At 43.9% G+C, this 23,496-nt stretch overlaps 1 protein-coding gene across 3 annotated transcripts in view; it reads left to right on the plus strand.

Annotated features, from left to right (window-relative positions):
- The window catches only part of slc10a7 (solute carrier family 10 member 7), a 61,360-nt gene that overhangs the window by 28,899 nt on the left and 8,965 nt on the right, over positions 1-23,496 (plus strand). For 2 of the 3 annotated variants that reach the window (XM_018756269.2, XM_018756268.2), the window contains exons 6-10: positions 9,108-9,143; positions 11,577-11,660; positions 16,554-16,719; positions 17,783-17,834; positions 18,003-18,076. In XM_018756269.2, the coding sequence (XP_018611785.1) occupies positions 9,108-9,143; positions 11,577-11,660; positions 16,554-16,719; positions 17,783-17,834; positions 18,003-18,076 (412 nt within the window). Of the gene's footprint in view, positions 1-9,107; positions 9,144-11,576; positions 11,661-16,553; positions 16,720-17,782; positions 17,835-18,002; positions 18,077-18,324; positions 18,844-23,496 lie in introns of those variants that run through there. The other variant, XM_018756270.2, reaches the window with a different exon arrangement.

Raw genomic sequence — 23,496 nt, forward strand, 5'->3', positions numbered from 1 at the left:
GGCCCTGTAGCCAGATTGACTCACCACCATCTGTCAGAGTTGTGGCTCATTGTTCCAGCAGCAGAAATAGCTGTAGAAATTTTTTAATTTATCTTTTGTGCACTTAGAAAGTGTGATCTGGTGTGTCACTAAAATACCATTATCCCATCTATAATATGATCAAAATATGTAGTTTGGTTGAAGGTCCTTATGCCACAGAATATCAGGTTTGAGCCCTCATGCTCACGTATGCGCACGGTTATGTGAGTGAGTGAGTGAGTGTCTATGTGTCCGAGCTCTGGGCAGCAAGAGCTGGAGGCATCAGTTTAGAATTCTCAAGGGTTCCGGTCAAGTCCGCGGGATAATCCAGGCCGGCCTGTTTCCAACCGATGTGCGGGCTCTCCAGCTCCAGCGCTGCGGGCTAGCTGCTGTCAGCAGCAGACCTGCGACACGTCTTCATCTTTGGCTTTCCACAACAAATGCCCTCTGATTTTTTTCATTCCTTTGCTGCACATCTTGCCTTTGTATGCACCGTTATTGGTCGTATTACTATGCAGCACCAAGTAAAGCACGTGAGCTGTATGATTTAAGTCGACTGAAACGTAATCAGAATATAAGTGATATATAAAAATACACATTGCAGTTCTGTGGTTGGGTTTTTGGTAGATTGATTAGTGGTTTTCAAAGAAGTCAACAGGATGAAAAAGTGCAGTGTGGGGAAAAAATGCATTTCCCTCCTCCAGATAACAAGTTCATTTAATACTGTCAGTTACCATCCCAGACGGACCCCAGCCATGGTACAGAGAGAGCAGCTCTCAGTGCTGAGCACACACACCCCTCCAATGTCTGTCAGACCTGGACCCCTGCATCTTTAAATCAGCACCCCTGCCGAGGTCACGGCATGTCTCATAGATGTGCGTGTAAACAGACCCCTTTGCGCCTCTGACTGGGGACCCAAGCTGACGTGTCGGCATCACTTTTGACCCCCAGCTATCGTTTACTTAATGACTTTGATGAAAAAGCAGGTCTCTGGGGACCACACACCCTTTCTAAGTCTGCTGTGGCCAAACCCATTCATTTGCCTTGACACAAACACTGGCTATATTACACTGCATCAAACAACTTCCAGAGATGGTGTGTTAGCTGCCTCATGAGCTTGTTTACATCGATTTTTTTCTTAGTTGCTCAGTCTGTCTGTTACATTCATCCATCCATTCATTATCAATAATCATTTGTCCAGCGCAGTGTTGGTCCAGAGCCTATCCTGAAAGCATAAGGTACGAGGCAAGGTACTCCCTGGGAAAGACAATCACACATAATCATTGTCTCACATACATATAACACACATTAAGGGCAATTTAGTCGCCAATCCATCTGTAACCTGTGCATTTGGACTGTGGGAGGAAACCCACACAAACGTGGGGAAAACATGAAAATTCTGCCCACACTGAGCCACATTCAAACCTAGAGCCCGGAAGACAGGAGGGGCTCCAGGGCTACCTCATGCCATCATGATAGTGAGACACACACATTTTCTGAACCGTTTGTTCCATACGGGGTTGAGGGGAGCCAGAGCCTACCTGGCAACACAGGGCGTAAGGCGGGAGGGGGAGGGGACACACCCAGGACGGGACGCCAGTCCGCCGCAAGGCACCCCAAGCGGGACTCGAACCCCAGACCCACCGGAGAGCAGGACTGTGGTCCAACCCACTGCGTCACCACACCCCCTCATCTTTGACATCACACAAGAAGTAAATATTAATCACTTAAACATAGCAACTACTTGAACACATTTTGTTGTAAATTCTTTTTAGGCCAATTGTTGTGTCCGGCTCCAGGAGCAGCTCCAGTTGTTTTGACCGAACCATGGAAGAAAAGCAAAGTCTTTTCCCCGAGGAACAGTGTTGTGGCACATCCACTCACTGTAACAGTATGCTTTTTGATTTTGTATGAAACGAGATAAATGTCGTCATAAGCTTTGTTACCTAGCCTTTCCTCTCTGTCACGGAAAGGCTGAGATAAAGTGCAGCAAACCTGAATTCTAATGCTGTGGCAATGCAAACGCTTACTTGACGTATTTACAAATCCGTGGAAAACCGTGTGCCAAAGGCGCTGAATAAAAACGACAAACGAGGGGAGGGAAGTGCTTTGCCGGGGCGCCTCTCGCCACCATCAGACGCTCTTTCTCAGCTGTCAACAGAAAGTGCGTCCGCCTGGCAGGCTCCCCTCTCGCTGCAGGCGCCGCCCGCAGCTAGCCCCCAGCGCCTCTCAGCCTCACCGTGATGGCTGCGCTCCTCAGCCCCACTCACTCACCGTGCTAAACTCCCTCTTGCGGCCTGCCGACCAGCCCCCACTAGCTCCGGGGGTCTCCTGAACCTCACAACTAACCGGGGACACAAAGGTATAGGGAGAGAATGAAGAGAGGACTGGTAATTTCGGTGAATTTTTGTGACCGATGAAAGCGGTTTATGGAGTCATTGCCTTTGTTGTTCATCATTGGCAGTATGTGCACCAAAGCCTTGTGTGTGTGTGTGTGTGTGTGTGTGTGTGTGTGTGTGTGTGTGTGTGTGTGTGTGTGTGTCACTGAAAGTGTTTCTTCTCATGGCAATATGGTTAGATTTTGTTCCACCGTGTTTATAGTGTAATTCTTTCATTTTTGTTCTCTGAGTTACCTGGTATTTGATGGTTTTACTTTCAGTGTGAAAAGAAAAGTGGAAGATGTATAAGATTATTATTTTGTTGTTGCTAGAATGTAATGTAATGTTCAGTTATTTAGTAAAAACAAAATCTGTAGAACAGCATGGTGGCGCAGTGGGTGGTACTTGTGCCTCACAGTTCCTGGGCTATAGGTTTAGATGTGGATTCAAATCTGGCTCAGTCTGCAGACTTAGCATCTTCTTCCTGTGTTCGCATGGGTTTCCTCCCACAGCCCAATGACATGTGATTCAGGTGAACTGGTGATTGATTGCTCTATGATGTACTGGCACCCCATGTTTTTGGGAAAGACTCCTGACCACCTAGACCCTGAATCAGACAAGTGTATATGGCTGGATAGAAACATTAATAATAATTACCATTTACATTCTGTTTGTCCTTCATATGGTTCTTTTTTTTTGTACACTGTGCAAGATCCAGTCTGGGGAATCTCAGGACCACCTTTGAACCTGGTGAGCTGTGACTGTGCTGCTTGAAATCAATAAAATTGGTACAAGTTTCTGCCGTCTAATGGCCAGGGTGACGTCAAGCTGTCCTGCTGCAGGAGTGGGACAACGAGACAGAGTGAGGAGCCCCTTGAGGGTCCCACTGTGGTGGTCGAAGGAAGAGCACACCAGGCTGTTACCACAGGGAGGGGGTGCCCTAGGGCTCTGCCGCAGGGCCTCCCCCAGATGTCTGCTCAGAAAGGCAAAGGGAGGTCAGCTGCTCCAGTCAGCAGCACACTTTGCACCCTAAATCAGAGTTTGAGTTGCTGCAGGGCTGTTCAACATGACACGCTGATTTGCACATTTATTACCACCTGTAATCTTTTGCATGCTGTACATGGATTTTTCCCAGTTACTCGATTCCAGCATCTCCCCCTCAAAACATGACTGCCATCGCCCCGTGTGAGGGCTGAACATGAACACAAACCTCAGCCTGCTTCTCTTTGCTCTGTGGCCTGTGCACCATTTTTCCAATTGCACCTGCGACCTTGTAAGCCCGTACTGCAATGCTGAGAGCAGTGATGGTGAGGGACCTCAGTCTAGTCCTCTCAGCCCCCGAAGGAACACGGCCCTACTTGCAACAAATAGCTGCAGAGGAAAGGTGGGCATTCGAACCCATCAACTAACTCATTACCCCTGAACAGGACCCCCAACCACAGTCATCTGACAGAGCAGTACGGGCAGCTGGTGGTATAGTGATTAGAGCTGCTGGACCCAGGTTTAATCCCACTCCTGCTGTAGTGCCCTTGATCAAGTTAATTATCCCGATTTCATATAGTAAAAATTACCCTGCTGTAGAAATGGAAAAATTAGTGTAAGCAGCTTAACATTGTGAGTTGCTTTGGAGAAAAATGTCAATAAATGGAAAAAATGTAAATGTGAGTATAACTGTACAGGATTAATAACATTGTGTCTCAGGCTGAGTCAGACTGGCTGTAGCTCGAAAACCAGAATCCATACAGATGCTCTGTTCTTTGAGCCCCAGTTCAGACAACAAAAGCTTACCAGAGGAAACCCCAGTGCAAAGAAAGTATTAATATTTATTCATTTAGCAGACGGTTTTCTCCAAAGCAGTCAGCAATGTGAAGTTTGTGTACGAAGATACTTAGAGTGATTTATCCATTTATACAGCTGGGTAGTTTTAACTGTATCAGTTCAGGGTAAGTACAACAACAGCTGCCAGTGCACCATACTCCTCTTCATATTTGGTGATTTATATATTTATAAGTCATGTTCTGTGTTTTCCCTGAGATAGAGTGTCACATGGTGGTCTGTCTTTGTTTTATTGTCTTCACCCGTTTATAATGTTGTGTTTAATTTGTCTGTTTACAGAAGATGTAGCAAATTCCACGGCTAAGACAGACATCTGTTTGTATGCTTGCACACACACATATTAGCACTCTCAGTTTTGAGTGGAGCCACAGGGGGCAAGGCAGTGAAGGATGGGATTTAGGTTTGTAGACCTTAAGATACCCGTTTAGGTCCAAAGAGGATCCCTTCTATTGCCGCCTTGAGCAATGTACTTACCAACTGTTTTGGATAAGAGCATCGGGAACGGGGAATGAAATAAAGGTGAAACGCATTCCTGCAGCAGTCGGTGATCGCACCTGGATTCAGAGGAAACATGATTGACCAGCGATAGGTTGCGGGGCACTCACGGGTGGCGTGGACGTTCAATGCTGCAGATGTCCCATAGGGCAGGTGTACGTTTCCTTCTCTTGTTAGGATTGATCTTCCTCTTTTCATCTTCCTCTCTGTCGGGTAGCTCAAGTTGGACCCACAGGTCTTTCCACCAAGCTAGGTCTGCTTCCCCACATTGTGGAGCTAATGATCTCTGTGGAAACGGGTGTGTCAGCACGCAAAGCAACACACGCAGCAATTCTGAGCTTTGCGTGTTAAAAGTGCTTTGGGTCAAATTACTGCTTTAATGACTTAGATCGTCTTCTCATTGATGATTATTGCCATACATATTGAAACAGCTTATTTCATTGTGCTTTTTTATGGCAAGTTCCTGTCTCTGAGAGGTAATCGCTCGGTCTCTATTTGTTTCCTGTTCCTTCAGCCTGTGAAGTAAAAATTGCCTAGTAAAAACAGGGTAAATTTTACCCATCTGTATAAATATGTAAATAACTTAAAATAACTTTGTGTACAAACTTAGCATCCTAATTTATTTTGGAGAAAGGCATCAGTTAAATGAATAAATATTTTGGTATCTCTGTGGAAAGTGTCCCACCCCACCATGGCCCTGGAGTCTGTTGGGTCTAGACTCAGTGTGACCCCTCCCTGACCTTCTCAGGAAGAGCCTGTTTGACTCCTATAGGTGTGTTGTACGTGGAGGGGAGTATCTCACATACTCCTTAATGTGTCTTTCTGTGTCACCCGCTTCTTATTTCTGTTTATTGATATTGCCAGGCAGGTAATAGCACAGAGGTGTTTAATCTCAAATTAAAGTGCAGGGAAGGACGTTGCCTTTAATTGTGTTGTTTTACTGTCAGTTTCATTAGGGCTTTTGTCATGATAATGCAGCATACAGGAAATGGGTAAGCGTCATTATTAAATATTAAAGGCATGTTTTAATTATTGCGGCAAGTGATGGATGCACACTCTTACCGCAGGTTATAAAAGTGGTGACCCTCAGTTTTTTTAGCATTAAATCAATTAGGCTTGCATAAAATGTCTGTGTGAAATGCAATTTTCTTTGCATTAATTCCTTGTTGCATGCCATTTAAAATGACAAACCTTCAAGGCTGAAACTTGGCTGCAGTATTTACTTGGAGAGCATGTCTAGGTAAACAGAACACAGCGCACCTGGGCTGAAATTGAATTACAAAAGCGCCACCTAGTGGAAAGGTGTTACTCCAGCAATAAGACACATGAGAGGGCAGTCAGCTGGAGCTCAGGGAACAAAACTTAGTTCTTTACATGTGCTGTGGTGTTGCTGGTTCGACTTTCCAGATTCAGATCCCCTCCTGCTGTAGTGCCCTTAATCAGGGCCTTTGCACTGAATTGATAGAATAAAAATTGCCAAGCTGTATAAATGAATGAATCAGTGTGGAGATGATTGTCTTCCATTGCGACTCAAACTTGACAAAGGCATCAGCTAAATAACACACGTTGTCCGAAACTGCTTGTCCCGAGCGGGGGTCACAGCGAACCGCAGCCTAACACGGCAACACAGGGCGCAAGGCTGGAGGGGAAGGGGACACACCCAGGACGGGACGCCAGGATGCCAGTCCGTCGCAAGGCACCCCAAGCGGGACTCAAACCCCAGACCTGCCAGAGAGCCAGATCCGGCCAAACCCGCTGCACCACCGTGCCCCCTAGCTAAATAACAATTAATCGTAATAATGCTAAACATTCGGCTTGCTTATGTACACTTGCTTCCCTGTGCAGGACTTGAAAGGGGTGAACAAGGCTTTTGAAAGAGGCTCCTGTACACCAGTCTGGCAAAGCAAGGAAACCTAACTGACCCGATGTCTCTGCAGTGTTTAAAGTTAAACCAACATGTGTCCAGTTTGGACCTTTATAGCTTTTAATTTCTCTATGATGTATTTACTTAATTTTTTTGGGTAAGCTTTTGTAATTGCTTGTAGAGTTATTTTAAGTAAAATGAATTCAGTCATCATACACTAAACCCAGAAGTTTGTTGTGTGTCTGGTAAGCATGAGAAAAGTTCAGGTTTTATTAGTTATAAAAACATTGAAAAGCGCGCCATCTACTGGGTATTAGAATAAATACTCATGTGTACTCTGGGGAATGAAGGTCAGTGGAGAACTGCTCATACTGAACTGATAAATTGTAGGTCAACAGTTTTTATACATTTAAGAGAGCAGCTTAGAGAGCAGCTCTAGTGAATTTACATTCCTTACTGACAAACAGGCAATTTTTTTAGCAAAATTGCTTTTTTCTTTTAAATGGTCATTGCTGAATTATGTTCACTCCTCGTGATATTTCCTTTAATAAATCTACCTCTCAGCAGAACAGAGCAATATTTAATATACAGTCCTTCACACACTAAGGGCAGTTTAGAGTCACCAGTTCACCTGAATCACATGTCTTTGAACTTTGAGAGGAAACCAGAGAACCTGGAGGTAACCCAAATAAACACCAGATTTGAACCTATGGGCGAACCCAGAGGCCTAGGTACATCTCACTCACATGACTGATGTGTTTTGCAATAATAGATTTTGTACTTTTGTTTGTAATGTAACCATGCACTTAACATTATATCAACATTTTTATGAAACACAATTAGGGATGAGTCTCGTAGGGAGAAATAATCATCCAAATAAATCCATTTTAATTTGGCAAAGGGGGAAAGTTATCCTCCCAAACAGCTTTTGTCACATTCAGTTTATTCTATTTAATTTTATTTCTTCCTTCCAAACTTGAGTGAATAACACAGCCCAGGCTAGGAAGTCAGACAGAATACAGGTATGCAGCTTTGATAAAGCTGAAAATAAATGTGTTTGGATAATATGAGGCGGATATACTGCTTAGAAATTGACTGACAAAGGCTCTGAGAAAACATACCTTTCATATTTCAAGTAGTCTCTCACTCCACATTTAAAAATGGATGTGTGTGTGATCTAGGGGGAGGAAGAAGACATCCCACAGCTACATGACAAGAAAGTGCCGCTTTGATATGTGTTGTTATGAAGCCCGTTATATGCTAAATGCGGCTGATGAGACGGAATCGGCGAATAGACTGAGAAGGGAAAGTGTGACGGGTGGAAGTGAGCTCCGTCGTGGGGTAAGCATCTCTCCTCCTGTTGTTTGCTCAGATCGGAGGCCTTGCGTTAATTGCAGACGCCGAAGCTTCCTGTTGAGGAAGCGCTCCTCTCCTGAGTTCAGCCCCATGTGGCACGAATTGAAGCGCCCGGAGAATGGTGGTGGCAAAGGGCAAACTCTTAGCTCTTTCCTCATTCAGAGGACACTTTTGTACAAAAGAAGGCTTGATTGTTGCCAGCTGTTGTACAGTAAGAAATGTATTCACCAATTTCTCCTTCTCTCTGTATATAGCCAGAAGGGTTTTCATTTTAGGTCAAGGTGCATTAAGCATTTTGTTGATGGTTTTTGGGGTCAAAGGATGCTTTAGCCCATGGCAACCCAGTCTGATTCACACACTTTCTGTGTCCCTAATGACATGTGTATTTATGCAGCCCAAGATGTTTTTTCCACAAGTTAAATATAGTGTACAATTTAAAAAGTAGCCTATTGTCCAGCTAATAACAACAAGTTATTTCAGCAAGTTAATTACTTTTTTACAGTTACATCTATTCATTTAGCAGATACTTTTCATCAAAGTGATACAGAAGGATGATTAACTAGTAATTGTCAGACATCTTTACGCAAAGAGTGTTGGATCCACTGCACTGGACTGTCCATAGTTTTTCACACATCCATGTAGTAGAGCAATGTAGTTCACAATGGGCAGTTTAGAGTCACCAGTCCACCTGAAACACATCTTCGGACTATGGGGAAAAAACCAGAGCACCTGGGGGAAATTCATACAAATGTGAGGCGAAAATGTAAACTACGCACTGAGTGAGTTGGATTCAAAACAAACAGCCCAGGGAAAAAAAAAACTCTTGTCGTGAGTAGAGATACTGAAGAACATGTTTGTCTGACTTGACCCACTATGCATGTTATGAATACGGCACAAAAACAAAGTTTATCATTTTGGTTAAGCTACATTGAAATAACTAGTTTTTATTGCTCTAAAAATCTTTGTTCTCATGCCTTTATGAAACAAATAAGTAGCTTTTGATTACTTTTAACTAAACTTGTTTCATGATTTGATGTCTTGTTTTTGTCCTCAGTGTAGTTTCCCACGTGGATAATTGTGTTACTTTGAAAAATGCTGGGTTTGATAGTAAAAATGTTTCTGCTGGAAGATAACTGTCCATGTCTTATGCTCATTTCCAGGGCATTGTGGTGACACCTCTGCTGCTGCTGCTGTTTGTAAGTACACCCTTTCTGCACACTCTTAACAGTGCGAGAGAACAGTCAATCTCAGATCAAACCCCTTGCAATTCTCACAACTCTTTGTTTGGCCAAGACTATTAAGAATTTTTTTTTTCTGTACTTTCACATTTTTTAAAGGTACCTTACAATGTTAACTAATCAGTCTTACAAAATTGTACCATTTGTCCAGCCACATGTTCTTACAGTGTCAATTCATAGTAAGTGCTTCAAGGGTGAGGTTTTAATCCAGCTCCTTCCGATTGCAAAGTGGAAGCTCTAATCACTATGCCACTGGCTGCCCACAGAGATCAAGAGCACTCCACTCTCTCCTTTTTGACATGGCAGCATCAGGATTTCTAATGGCATGCAAAATGAACATGCACACGTACACGCACACGCACACACACACGCACACACACACACACGCTTGTCCTGAGCGGGGTCACAGCAAACCGGAGCCTAACCCGGCAACACAGGACACAAGGCTGGAGGGGGAGGGGACACACCCAGGATGGGACGCCAGTCTGTTGCAAGGCACCCCAAGCAGGACTCGAACCCCAGACTCACCAGAGAGCAGGACCTGGCCAAACCCGCTGCACCACCGCGTCCCCCTCGCAGAATGAACAGTGCACTATAATAACACTATATTTTCAGTGAATGTTGTTGACCTGAGGAGTACAAGAATGGGCGTTCCACCATCCAACATCTGCCGGAAAATACTGAACATTATTCATACCGTCAGTGCTTAATTGTAATGCTTAATTGTAATCCACCAGTTGATGCTCTATTCCCCTGTATAAATTATGTAGTTGATTTGCCATATATGCCTTTTATATTATATATATAATTTTGTTGCTTCAGTTCCCTTTCCTAGAATGCAACACATGTCCGTAAGCCCCGTTCCTCTGGCTGTCGCATACCCCACACAGCCTTACAGACCACATGCTGGCACTGCTGCACATCTCGTCATGAACACTTTCTCACACTGAAGCTTGTTAGGCTTGCACCGCCATTCTTTACTTGCTTCTACAAATGTGACTGTGATATGTTTTTTTTTTTTTTTTTAAATAACTAAAAAGCATTAGTATTGATGAAACCAGTGTATAAATATGTATTATTTATTTAGTCCAAGTCGAGGAAGGTCTGTTCTCTTGAGCGCTGAGAACACCACGTTACCTCCCCTGAGTTTTAATGTGCAGCATATATTCGTCCCAAGGCCAAAACGCTGTATTTATGTGCAAATATTAATGTATCCTTCATATTAACCTGTCTGGTGAGTAATGACCTTGTGGCTGAAGGTAAACGCATCTGCACCAATACTACTGTAGTGCAGTTTGCATGGTCCGAGCTGACCTTGTTGTGCTGGACGCCAGGCTGTTCCTCTGTGTGCTGTCCTCTCCTCTTCTGTGCGCTCCTGTTTGTCACCAGTCGTGGCCTTGGTTGCCCGGTGGGCTCTCACTGTGCTTAAGCGCCTGGTTGATGTAACAGTTTCCACTAATTGACCTAATTGATCCTTCTAAGCAGTGGAAGGTACTGCCGTCCCAGGCTGCCTCTCGCTATTCAGGCCACTTCATGGCAACAACCATAAGAGCGTCACAAGTTTTTACTTTGTGCCCCTTGCTCTGGTGGGGCTGTGAGCTCTTAATGTTGTGTTTAATGTCAGAACTACAGCCTGCCCCATAATTGCTACCTTTTGCTGTCTGTTTACCTGTGGTGGCACATATAGATCACCTTGACTGATGAATAATATACATGTATAGTTCATCCTTTGACTTTGTAGGTCCAGTCATTACAATTTATCTCATTCATGATTTCTTAAAATCAGTGTAACAGTTTGGGTTTTATTTCACTGATTAACCAACCACTCGAACTACCCATTATGATGACATGTTGGAAGATGGCACACTGTTTGACACTTCCTTAACAAATCTGCATTCCTAATAAATTATTTTTATGCTGAGGGGGGCGCGGTGGCGCAGTGGGTTGGACTGGGTCCTGCTCTCCAGTGGGTCTGGGGTTCGAGTCCCGCTTGGGGTGCCTTGCGGCGGGCTGGTGTCCCGTCCTGGGTGTGTCCCCTCCCCCTCTGGCCTTACGCCCTGTGTGTTGCCGGGTAGGCTCCGGTTCCCCGTGACCCCGTATAGGACAAGCGGTTCAGAAAGTGTGTGTGTGTGTGTGTGTGTGTGTGTGTGTGCTATTATGAAAAATTTTATGCAAGTAGATCTAGTAAACTAAGTGACTAGATTTAAAAACAAAGTTTTTCTGTTAAACTTTGTGTTCCACTTTTCCAATTTTTTCCCTGGACTCTTTTTACTTCTGAAGAATTTAATTTAAAGATAATATTGTGATACACTAGATTCTCCTGTTGTTCCATTGTTCAGTCACCCAAGGTCCGGTCATGTGTGTTATGTTGTGCATGTCTCCCTCTTGCAGCTGGGCTCCTCCTCCTCCGTGCCCTTTACCTCCATTTTCTCGCAGCTCTTCATGACGGTGGTGGTTCCACTGATCGTGGGCCAGGTGAGTCTGCTGTATGTCTCTGTCGTACTAGACCCTTTCTCTTCATCGCAGTCCTCTGCAACGGGTGCAGTCAACCAACAGTTTTGTGCCAATTACAGCTTATTAGAGTCCAGTAATCATATTTGGCCCTATGCAGGTGAGCCCGACACACCTGAGAGGGTAACCTCCTCTCACATTGCCCTCTTGTTTTTTCTCTTCTGGATTCTGTGGAGCTGTGGAATGGCACTCATGGCTCACACAGCTCTTTATCAGATTTAAGTGAATGTTCATGAGGGCATTGAGAGATGCTGCACATCTCTCCAAGAAACTGGACCTGTATAGAGTGTAATTGAAAACCCTGCTGAACAGGTGTGGTGTGGATGTTCTCGCTTGGTATTTGGCAAACGAAAAGGGAATTCATTGCTTCTCAGTGGGGTGGTCGCAGCAGTCCGAGCGATGGAAGGCACAGCGTTCACCGGGCCCAAGCCTTAATGAGGCTGGCTGTGTGCGAATGAGAAGGCCGTGTGTTCAGGGCCCAGGATTCGGTGCAGAATCGCATGGCCCTTGTGACAGGCTCAGCTCCATTACTTCGGAGACCCACCAAAAAACGGAGGCCTTACCTTAGAGTGATGCTCGCACGCCACCAGACGCCACGTACCCCACTTTGAAACTTCATGCAGTGACAGAACAGCTGTTGAAGCGGGAGCCCAGCCGGTGTCGTGTGGTGCTGTGACAGACAGAAGGAGCCGAGTCCACCGCGGCTGACGCGCTCCCTCGCCGGCCGGGCTCCGTCTTTCTTCCGACCTGATGGATTCTGACAGTCTATATTGGGTGTTTCATATGAAAGAGAATTTTACGATAAAATCTTAATGAGCCAGAATTCCTCTTAGTGATCTTATTACATGCCGCCAGTTTTGAACATTTTTCAAAGTAACACACCCAAATCCACTGTTTGCAATGAATTAATGATACAGTCTTGTCACTGAAGTATCATGCATTCTTTAATCAGCACCGCTCAAGTAGAAGATACTTGAAAGGTATTTTTTTTTAAAAGGATCAGAACAATTAGCACTTATCTAGCACTGGGGGGAGACTTATGTATTTTGTGTGCGACGGCCCTGTCCGTTCTCTCTTTTCTTTCTTACTTTTATTTATATCGAAATAAAAGTATCATGTAGGACACAGCAACTGGGGCCGGGGTGACCACTGCAAACCAAAGGCATTGTGATCTACAAAAGATCAGATAGGGCTTTGTTCCCTGCTCTGAAAGTCGTAGCCAAGCTGTAAAATAAACATTGGCAAGCTCGAACCCACATATCGTATGTGCCCCGCTCCGAATCTGCCTGTCTTTGAAGAGGCTCAGTGGGTCACGTTGCTCTCCCTTCTGTTGTGTCCTCTCCAATTAATTCAAAACATGTTTCACATATATATTCTTTGAAACTTTTTATTTAATCTTCTAAGTGTTATAAATTGTGCACATTGATTTGTCTTCTGAGTATGTTCAAATGCTGAAGTGGCAAACTGAATGCTTTTATTTTGTAGTATTACTGTTAATGTTAAATGTATTTTCTAATTGTGTCATTTGAAATGCTATACAGTAATTAATAAGGGAGATTTGTTGGCTGAATTAGTAAGGGAAAAATATAAACAGCGATTACCTCCTGGTTTTTGTTCTGTTAAATATTTTCATGATAATTGTTTGACTGTAATGATCTTTTTAAATGGTAAAGAATAATTAATAAGGGAGAATTATGGACTGAACTTGAAAGGGAGAAATGTAAACTAGGAATACACTTGGTAATTTCTCTTGCGGCTGATTGTTTAGATTCCACCTTGTAAGTGGAGCATTTCTAAAAATTATACTTTTATGGTAAATATTATTGCTTATTGCTCAGGGTATATTCTGAGCACCTGCTCATTTTAGTAGCATTAAATCCGCTGTAACAAGTTTTAAAGAGCTAAAATATAATAGATGGTTCAGCTATTTCAGATGGTGCCTTTATTAATATGGAAAAAAAGGAGGGCAACACTTTGAAGTCAGAATGGCTGTCAGTGAATATACAATAGCTAATGGGCAGAGTAATCAGACCCTCACTTGCAAATCCACCCTTGGTCGTGTGCCTGTCTCACAGTTGGGGGCCGTCTGCGCTGCGAATGCGAGGTGTCATGCAAACAGCCTGCGACTCCTTTGGAAGGCTCCTTTCGGGTTGCTGTAGCCACTTTTTAAGTGAAGTTGGCAGCAGTGACTCCTCTTGTAATGAGTGGTGTGGAAGTAAAGAGATATGAAGTTTATTTGTGTTTGTGTGCAAATATTTCATGAGTACCAGATGTTGTGCTCTTTGTCCTGTTGTGTCACAGGGAAGGGCCAGATGCCAGGAGACCAAGTGTGAAGGCCCATACGAACAGAAGTTTTAATTTCATTTGAACATCTCAAATTGGAATTTTTGTAATTGTTTATATCTTCTGGGATCGGCTCTGCACTGCGACTCTGCATTGGACAATTGGTTACTAATAATGATTGGATGGAAAGGGAAGCAGGTGGTATAGTGGTTAGATCCAATAAATTGCACTCAACAGACCCAGGTTTGAATCCCACCTCATGCTGTAATACCCTTGATCAAAGTGCATACCTTGAAGTGAAACAGTAAAAATTACCCAGCTATATGGAATTGGTAAATAGTTGTAAGTAGCTTAACATTAGAAGTCACGTTTTAAAAGACATATACAAAATATGGTGGAAAGAAACAAACTAACTGTACATCTGCAACTGTGTCCCTCTTTCTCGTAATGTGATGCACAAATTGTATTTTCTGAGAGGTGTACATCTCTTTGGAAAAAAGCATCTGCTAAATGGATAAATGTAATTGTAAATGTAAATAACATAACTGAGTAGATGGATGGCTTTTTGAAACCCCAGTATAGAAGCTACTGGTAGCAATGTATGTACTGAAGTATCTCATCCTGGGGACAGCAGGCGGTACAGTGGTTAGGGCCATCACCTTGTGATTTGAAGGTCATGGGTTTCAATCCTGCTACCACCGTAGTATGCTAGGGAAAAGAAGTTACTTTGACTTGAAATAGTAAAAATACACTGCTGTATGCTAAAAAATTGGTAAGTAATTGTTTGTTGGTTAGTGTACAACCCTACAATTGTGCGTCACCTTGGACAAAAATATTGAATTGTACAGTTTCAGCGTACCCAACCCTGTTCTTCTCCCCAAATGGGAAGCACTGGAGCTCAGATCGTCGCCAGGACTATTATGTAGAGTGCCGTCCCACACAGCATTTAGCACAAAACATCTATTAACCTAAACTGTATACTGCTAGTATATATCATGGCTAGTTGTGTTTTCACACAGGAACAAGGTTGCATGAGAGTGAACATCATGGACTAATGCGAGGGTGTCCCTTGAAGTGCTGGGGTGCACTTAAGTGCGGTGCTTCCCCTGAGCTGCTCCAGTCATTTTGGACCAAACCGTTGGCTAAGCAACACTAACAGTAATAAATGTGCCCTGCTTGGAGCTGTCCAAATTGGCCAGTGCAAAAGAGCGTCTTGGCTTTCCTCAAGTACAAATGGAGGTGCTGCCAGGCGGAGACCATCAAAGGGGCTAAATTTACATCCTGGCCAAGCTTGAGCTTCTAGGGAAGGGTATCAGAATATTTTAAAAAATTAAAAAAGCAAGATTTCATCAAATATGTAATTATTTTCTGAAGTAACGCCTCAGGGGAATGGAATGGTCAGAGGCTAACTTTGCAAATATTAATTAATTAACAGATGACATTCCCTGGAGCCATTTTACATTTATATACCTGGTGTATATATCAGCTTATCACTGGTATTGTTTAGGAAAAAATTGCATACCTGATCTGTACTTTGGATTTTTAATGATGTTAAAAGGCATTTTATTTTCATATATCTTGTATCTACCTAACATTTATATTAGTATCATTTTGAGAAAAAATGCCAGTTTATATTTATAAATTTCTGTGTCATTTATATAATGTAGACAAAGCTTTATAATTTTCTTTATACACCCAAACTATTTGAAAACAAAACATTATAGTATAGCAGTTTATGTTTTTTTAAGTCGATGGTTGATGTGCGTATAAGATTTGTGAACAGCAACATTGACTTTGGTGAGAAAATGTCTTCCTTCTCACCTCCAACTTTCTCAACTGGTACCTCTGCGAGAAGCCTGTTTGAACTCGGCTTGATAAAATCTTTACAAGATCCTGTTGTTCCTCCTCCTTGTAGTGCAAATGCCATTTGTCTTCAGGTCAACATAAAGACTAGATGGGGGATTAATTATTTAATTTCCCACAACACATGCACTTGCTTTTTAAGCATGACTTATAATTTAATTAGAAACTTCTGGTGTGTCGCTCACTGCCTGCTTAAATATTAAAGTGTTCCGCTGATCACTTTCGATTAGCAACCCCAGTGAAATTCCTTCAAATGTCAACGGGCCCTTCTCCCCCTTCCTCCAGTGCCTAGTTGTGTTGGAAGCTGTTGTCAATGCACACGGGGGGTTTGGAGGAAGCGGGGGGTGCAGTAATTACGTGCATCCATTAGAATCAGCAGAGGAGCGCAGCTCAAGGGAGGTTTAATGGGGTCGTCCTGCTGACAGCCAGCGACGAGCGTCCGGGGCGATTAGCATGGCTATTGGACGCTGCCTGGCATCACGCCCCCCCCGGAAGTTGTTTTGAGATTCCCCACTCGTTGGTGGCCTGTAAGTGGCAGGACAGGCGCGTTTCCCTCCACCTCTTGGGGATGGTTCTCGGTCCCCGCCCAGTGGGCGCATGTCAGACCCCGTTTGTTCCGCTCAGCTTGGTTCATGCTGCAACCTGTTGCCCGAGTGGCCCGAGCACTCCTTCCCACACCCTCCAAAAGCCCATTTTCTTGTGTCTTCCCAGGTCTGCCGGCGCTTTGTCAAGGACTGGCTGGAGAGGAGGAAGCTACCATTTGGCGCAATCAGCAGCTGTGTGCTGCTCATGATTATCTACACAACCTTCTGCGACACCTTCTCAAACCCAGGCATTCAGCTGGACCGCTTCAGCCTCGTGCTGGTGGTCTTCATCAGTAAGTGGCCATCCAGCACCAGGCACTGCCCCGCATTTGTGAACGATCAGCCCCCACCCTCCAGCAAGTGGCAGCCCGATCACTGTGCTTCGGCCGCTCCACCGACGTACCCAGTTAATCACCGCTGGCAGAGATGTAATAGTGATCCCTAGCTATGGGCGATTGGGGCTAATTATAAGTCAGCAACTGCTTTAATCTTGTCCAGACTTACATTTATTCCTTTATGTATTAAAGCGATTTGTTAGCCTTTAGCGCCTTGTCTTGAGTTCATCAGCCTGGGTTAAGGGCACATCATTTGTGTGAAGGGGCGAGTGAGTCACTGGGACGATAGCTCACCTGTCGGCTGCAGAAATAGCTCCAGCCGATTCCTTATCGCATACCCCTCCGGACCGTCGCAGTACAGCGCTTGTGGTCCAGTGATGCATATTCCGTGCTCTCCTTGGTTAATGAAACAAAGACGAAGATGGTGCCTGTGGGAAGAGTCGCCGGGGCTAAAAATATGTGTAGCTGAACCAAAGTCTTTGTTGCACAGTTGGTTATGCGCAGGGTCCTCTTTGTGGCATTTATAGCTCAGTACTCGTAGCAGCACACTATATCGAGATTATAATCAAATGGGACCAACTGCTGAATTCTTTCAGAATGAATTAAATACTGTGTGGAGCAACATCTGTAACTGTAAAAAGGAGAAAAATTTAAAATATAAATTCAAGTAAATTTATATCTTCCCTGCTGCTTTCATACAGGAGCTTGGCAGATGTTTAAAATACTGTATTACTAATGTAACTTTGTAGTTGTTAAACCCTGCCAGAATGATATGTGGATATCGTACCAAAAGATATTCCAGCCACTGGTCCATTCTGGCCTGGTGTGAATCACAACAGTGACTGGAAGGAAATAATACCCCGAAACTAATCCCAGTAAAGTCTTTGTGTTTGTGCTTGTAAAACTGATTATTTAATTGTTGGTCTGATGCAGGTTCCTCTCATCTCATTTGCGTATTGCTTTAGGATTTGAGTTGACTTAGTTTTTTTTTTTGTCACACACTTTCTGTCTTTTTCCACAGTTTTATCCATCCAGCTGAGCTTCATGCTGCTCACATTCGTCATCACAACAAGGTGAGTGATCTGGTTCAACGACCCTCTTCTAGCATCCTGACCACCCCGCTGAGCTGAGAGCCACTCATCACCAAACCTTCCTGTTGGACACATTCCCCTCTTGTCAGTGAGGTCCACGCTGATACCTTGCTTTCTCTTAGGCAACGTTTCTCTTTCCACTTTTTCCAGAAAGAACTCTGGATTCACACCTGCGGACACAGTGGCCGTTATGTTTTGTTCTACACACAAATCACTGACCTTAGGTGGGTGGATGTCTTTTTTTTACAGTTACATCTGTCCTGTGGCAGTATTAGCCACCCTCTGAGTTATGGATCTTTAATTTGAAATAATTCTTTGTGACATTTTTCGAATAATGATTTTCTGCTCACTTAAGATGATGTGATCTGTCTGGTGAAGGGTTCTAAAGAATGGTTTTTTGAGCTACAGAGAAGAATGATAGGCTCAAAGGAGGTGTGAACTCAAACTAAAGCACAGCGTTTCATGGCTACAGACACCAGGCGAATTATAATTATGTGGACATCAGTTGAGGATGGACTATTCCTGAATTCCTCCAATCCTGCCAGTTTTGTGGGCCTTTCTAGATGACAATCCTCGAGTGCCATGAGTCCACAGTCACCTACATTAAGTGAGTGTAATATTTCATCTAGTTAAGTCATTAAGGGTTTGAGTGCAATAAAAAGAAGGCGCTCTTCCACCCCAGGAACCTGGACCACTTACCACTGTGTTAAGCATTCAGGTAATTTTAGACCATCTTCCTTTGAGAAATAAGAGTAAAGTCTGACTTAAAAGGAGAACTTTCTCATTTAGTCACATAAAAAGCGTTTCCACGGATGTTTTCGTGGTTAAAAAGTAAAAACACGACCCTCGACTTTATACGTGTACAGCCCCTCTGAGGTGGTCCATTATCTCCGTTCGACTGGCCGCCAACTCTAAGTGCCTCGTGCCATTTTTCCACGCGTCACATGACCATTGTACTTGACTAGGTTACCCCTCTATTGCAGTTGTTTTAAGTGGCAGAATAGAGGGAAGTGTGTTCTGAAATATTAATGGTATCATAACACACCACGCTCATGTTAATTAAGAGAGTGCGTCCGGTGGGGAGAGTGATGTTTGTGACGGCCTGTCAGTGTACCGGGAAGTGGGGGCGGTGTGCCATATTTGGCCCATGGCGGAAAACGCCAGTGAGGAGCGGCGTCTGTTTTCCCCTTTATGGCGTTAAGTGTGAGTTGAATAGGGGCAGACAGAACAGGAAGACCAAAGTTCTTGATAGATGTCAACTTCAGAAATGGCTGAAATAAAATTGTAAATGTTAAATAAGTTCAGTAAAGTAGCAGTACATTGTGAAATACAAGGTAAAATACTGCGTATGTGTGGAAAAAATAAGTAGCTGAGACTGTGCACCATGTGTTTTTTTTTCTCCAGATCCCAGTTTATCAGAATAATAAAAACTGAGTGTGTGCCTTCAGCTGGTTTTTGAGATTTATTGTTGAAGATTACTAGAGAAATATAAGTATCACAACATCACGCTCAGTTATATAAGCAAAAAAAAAAGATTTTGCTGCTTTACTGTTTTTGTCCTTACTGTGGTGTTTTCTGGCGTCAGTCCATACTTTGTTTTGATAGTGGCTTTTTAACAATTTTTTTCACAGCATCATGGATTGCCAACTTTTGGGGCATGAACAGTCACTGGATGCTGAATAACTAAAATTATAATGGTAAACTAGGACCGTACTGTAAAATACTTTTTGAATTATGTAATTTAGGACATTTAATTTAATTCTTTAAAATTTTGATCCTATTATCTTGCTCAGTTATTTAATTAATCCAATTAACCAGATGCCTGTTTCGTTGAATTTTCAGTGGAAATAAGTACTCACAAAGCCATCCAGAAATGCTTATTGTTTTCAGCACATAACATTATTACTTGCTGTAATGCTGTACACCAAGTGTAATTCCTCACAGGCTACTAGTGCCCAGCTGAGACCCCACCTTCACACCAAAGAAAAGGAGCATTTTGGTATCTCGGCCTCGGCCTGCGTCTGATCCCTGTTATTAGCCATTTGCCCGAGGACGTTTGAGTGCAGAATGGGGTTTAAATCTTAATGGCACAGTGCTGCAATTTTGCTGTAATCTCGGCCCTGGCGAGCGGCTCGTGGGTCTCCGGGGGTGGGCGGCAGGGGGCGGGGAGCAGGCCAATCTGTTGTTCAGGTCCTGGGGAAAGCCGAACTGTGCGTGTAAATCCCCCCGACACCTCCCGCGAGACGGCAGTTGCATGTATTCTGGCCCCAGCCCTGGCACTCGTATGCAGGGCGGACGGCTGCGTCGCTTATCCATGATTTAAACCCCGGGCCGTCAGAAAGGCTTGCTCCCAGGCGCCGACGGCGGGTATTTCAGCTAATTTCATCATGGCTCAGCTAATGAGGCCGGGCCTCAGCACGGTGGCCCAGGCCAGGGGTGGGTGCATGGTGTGTGGGGAACTTGCGGCGGGGGTTGATGGGCTCCTTCGGCCTGCCGTCCAGGCAAGGTGTCAGGTAGCCAGAGAGGCGCCCTTGCGAAAGGGCCACTGCAGGGTCTCTCACCTCCTCGGAGCCCAGCACCACCACAGGGTATTGAGCTGACAGGTCGACATGCTTTTCGCTGTCCATCGCCCCAGTTTACAGCACTTCCAATGGAGAGAGAGCTGCATCTCGAGAGCTAAAACTGCTCCTTCTAAGCCCTGGCCAACAATCACATCTCACAGTTCAAAAAACAAGGCCATATCAGAACTGGGCGGCATGGTGGCACAGCAAGTAGCGCTGCTGTCTCACAGCGCCTGGGTGGTGCAAGAAGATGTGGGTTCAATCCCTGCTCAGTCTATGTGGAGTTTACATGTTCTTCCTGTGTCTACGTGGATTTCTTCCAGGTGCTCCGGTTTCCTCCCACAGTCCAAAGATATGCTCAGGTTCACCCATAGTGTGTGAGTGACAGAGAGTGTGTGTTCCACTGATGTATGGATGAGTGACCCAGTGTAAGTAGTGTATCTAGCAGTGTAAGTCACCTTGGTGAATAAGGTGTGTGGGCTGATAACACTACATAGAGTTCATTAGAAGTCGCTTTGGAGAAAAGCATCTGTAAATAAATAAATGTAAAATTATACTGTGGGTTTGCCAGAGCCCAACCTTGTAGGAGAATTCTTGTCATAAACAAACCATAAATGTCTAGTTGAAAACAGACTTTTGCTAAATGAATGTTATTTGACAGGTTTGTCCAAAATGGCTTAGAACGTTAAGCTGCTTACAGTGACTTATCCATTTATCAGGGTGATTTTTACTGTATCAGTTTAGCTACTGAGGAGGTGGGATTCGAACCCGGGTCATACAGTTGCAGTGTGATGAATCACTGCCCATATAAATTGTGTTATGGTTTGATAGTATTCTGTTTTGTTTGTTAGGGTTCTTCTTTACTAGTGTAAGCAGAGTATTGACTTCTGGATCGTTTGTAGAGAGACTGTGCAGATTGGTTAATTTTGTGAGCTATCTGTTGGTTGTGCTCGAACTGTCTACAAAATCAATTTTTCAAAGGTTTTATGAAGACTGCAAACGATGCTCACAGTCGTGTTCAAACATGCTTCAGCTGAAGTTTGATTAAGTGTCCAGGGCACCATTATGTTGTCCTGTTTTCATCAAATTTTAAAAGGTATGTTTTATTGAAACTAAATTTTGCTGTGCCATTGTTCAGACTTAAGGCGAAGCAGTAATTTCTTCATGGTTTCAGATAAGTGTCGTAGTTTTTATAACCATGTCCAATAAGCCCTTAGTTATGTATATTTTTCCTGGAAGAACTGCTTCCAGAGAAGCTGTCAGTTCTCGGTGCCTGGAGTTTGGTGGAGCTCACTGGGCACCCCTCACACAAGCGCTTTGATGGGATTTTGCTGGAAAGGGGTCCGTTCATCCCGGCCCTCTGTCTCTGATGAGTTAATGATGGCACTAATATGTTCTTAAGCTAAATTTGATTCATGACTTTCATTAGTACTTGTGCGAGGTGTCTTTGCGCCCCAGCACCGCCTGCCCCCGGTCGTATTTTAATAATGGGCTGCAGAGGAGGTGGCGCGCTGACCCTTAATCACAGCAGTGGGCTTTGAAGGCTGCGTGTGTGTGTATTGCGGGATCCTCTCAATGATATGAGGGCTAAGGATGTATTCTGCCTTGTTTGAGACCCCTGTTAGCAGACTCCCCACCATCTCCCCTGACAGCCATGCTTCTCTGCGTCTTGCTCGAGGGACTCCTGGACCGCTCCTTGGATCACCAGAGGTCTTGGTGTTCAGTCTCGTTGTAGCAAACCAGGTTAAGGCAGAAGGTCCTTCCCATGATCCAGTTTATCTCAGTAGCATCTTCAGATCTGCCGGTTGACTTGGTCGCTGGTCTTTTAGTAATGCGGTAAACCAAGGAATGTCCATTTTAAGAGGTAAGACTGTGGGCTCTGCTTTCTGTGTCCTAGCTAAAGGCTAAACCAGTCAGTATCAACCTAACCCCCGAATTGTTACCACACTATAAACCCCTACACAACATGGCACACTGTGACCACCTAAGCAGTGAGCGGACAAGTGAAAAGTGTCTGCTAAATGAATAAATGTAAATGTAAGTGATGACCATGTAGTGTGTCAGACAGTAGTTTCTCTTTGTGCTGTCATGTTCCTAACCTTTATGATGATGTGAAGAGAGGAAGGGCAGCAGGTAAACAATCCAAATTCAAACTCCCAGTTTCTGTTGTGGTACCCTCGATCAAGATATTTACCTTGAACTGGTACTGTAAAAATTACCCTGCTGTATAAATGGGCTGTTCAGTGTAGCGTAATGCCGAAAGTTGCTTTGGAGGAATGGGTCAGCTGAATTAATAAATGTAAATATAATGTAAAGTGTGCACACATGTTTCAGTTGAATCACAACTATTCCTGAATGCATCAGTACATTGTGTAGAAAAGAATCAGAGATGAACTGCTCCAAGACCTCTGGCTGAAAAAAAAAATAAAATGACATATTTCACTGTAACCTGCATGACCTTTATATAGACGTAGCATCGGGTGACGTGGTGGTTAGAGCCAACGCCCCTGGACTCAAAGATCGCAGGTTCGAATCACACATCCTGCTATAATACAAGGTATAATAGACATTTATAAGGTAATAACACTTAATTTCTCCTGTATAAATCGTCTAGCTGTATAAATGGGCAAATAATTGTAAGTATGAATTGTACACAATTCCAGTATACTGGCAATAAAGAGTTCTGAAGTTAATGAATAAATTTTATAGGGACAGCTGGTAGCGTAAAGGTTAGAGCTGCTGCCTTTGGATACAGAGGTTGCAGGTTCAAAGGTGGTCTATGGTACCCTTGAGCAAGGTACTTACCCTAAAAATTGCTCCAGTAAAAATTACCCAGATGTAAAAATGGGTAAATAATTGTGTGCTTGTACTAATTGTAACATTCACATTGAAAGTCGCTTTGGACAGAAGTGTCAGCCAAATGAATAAATGTAAGATGTGAGACTCATCTTTGACATGTAACGTGGCCAACAATGCTTTCATATTCTGGTTTATAACTGGTGGGCTGCACTGTCACTCTTTCTGAGAGTCATACTTTGAAGCTGCAGAACAGCAGTACAGATGAGGGCTTTGGTTCAAATGCA

This window comes from Scleropages formosus, chromosome 3 (genome assembly GCF_900964775.1).
Source record: "Scleropages formosus chromosome 3, fSclFor1.1, whole genome shotgun sequence".
NCBI lineage: Eukaryota > Metazoa > Chordata > Actinopteri > Osteoglossiformes > Osteoglossidae > Scleropages > Scleropages formosus.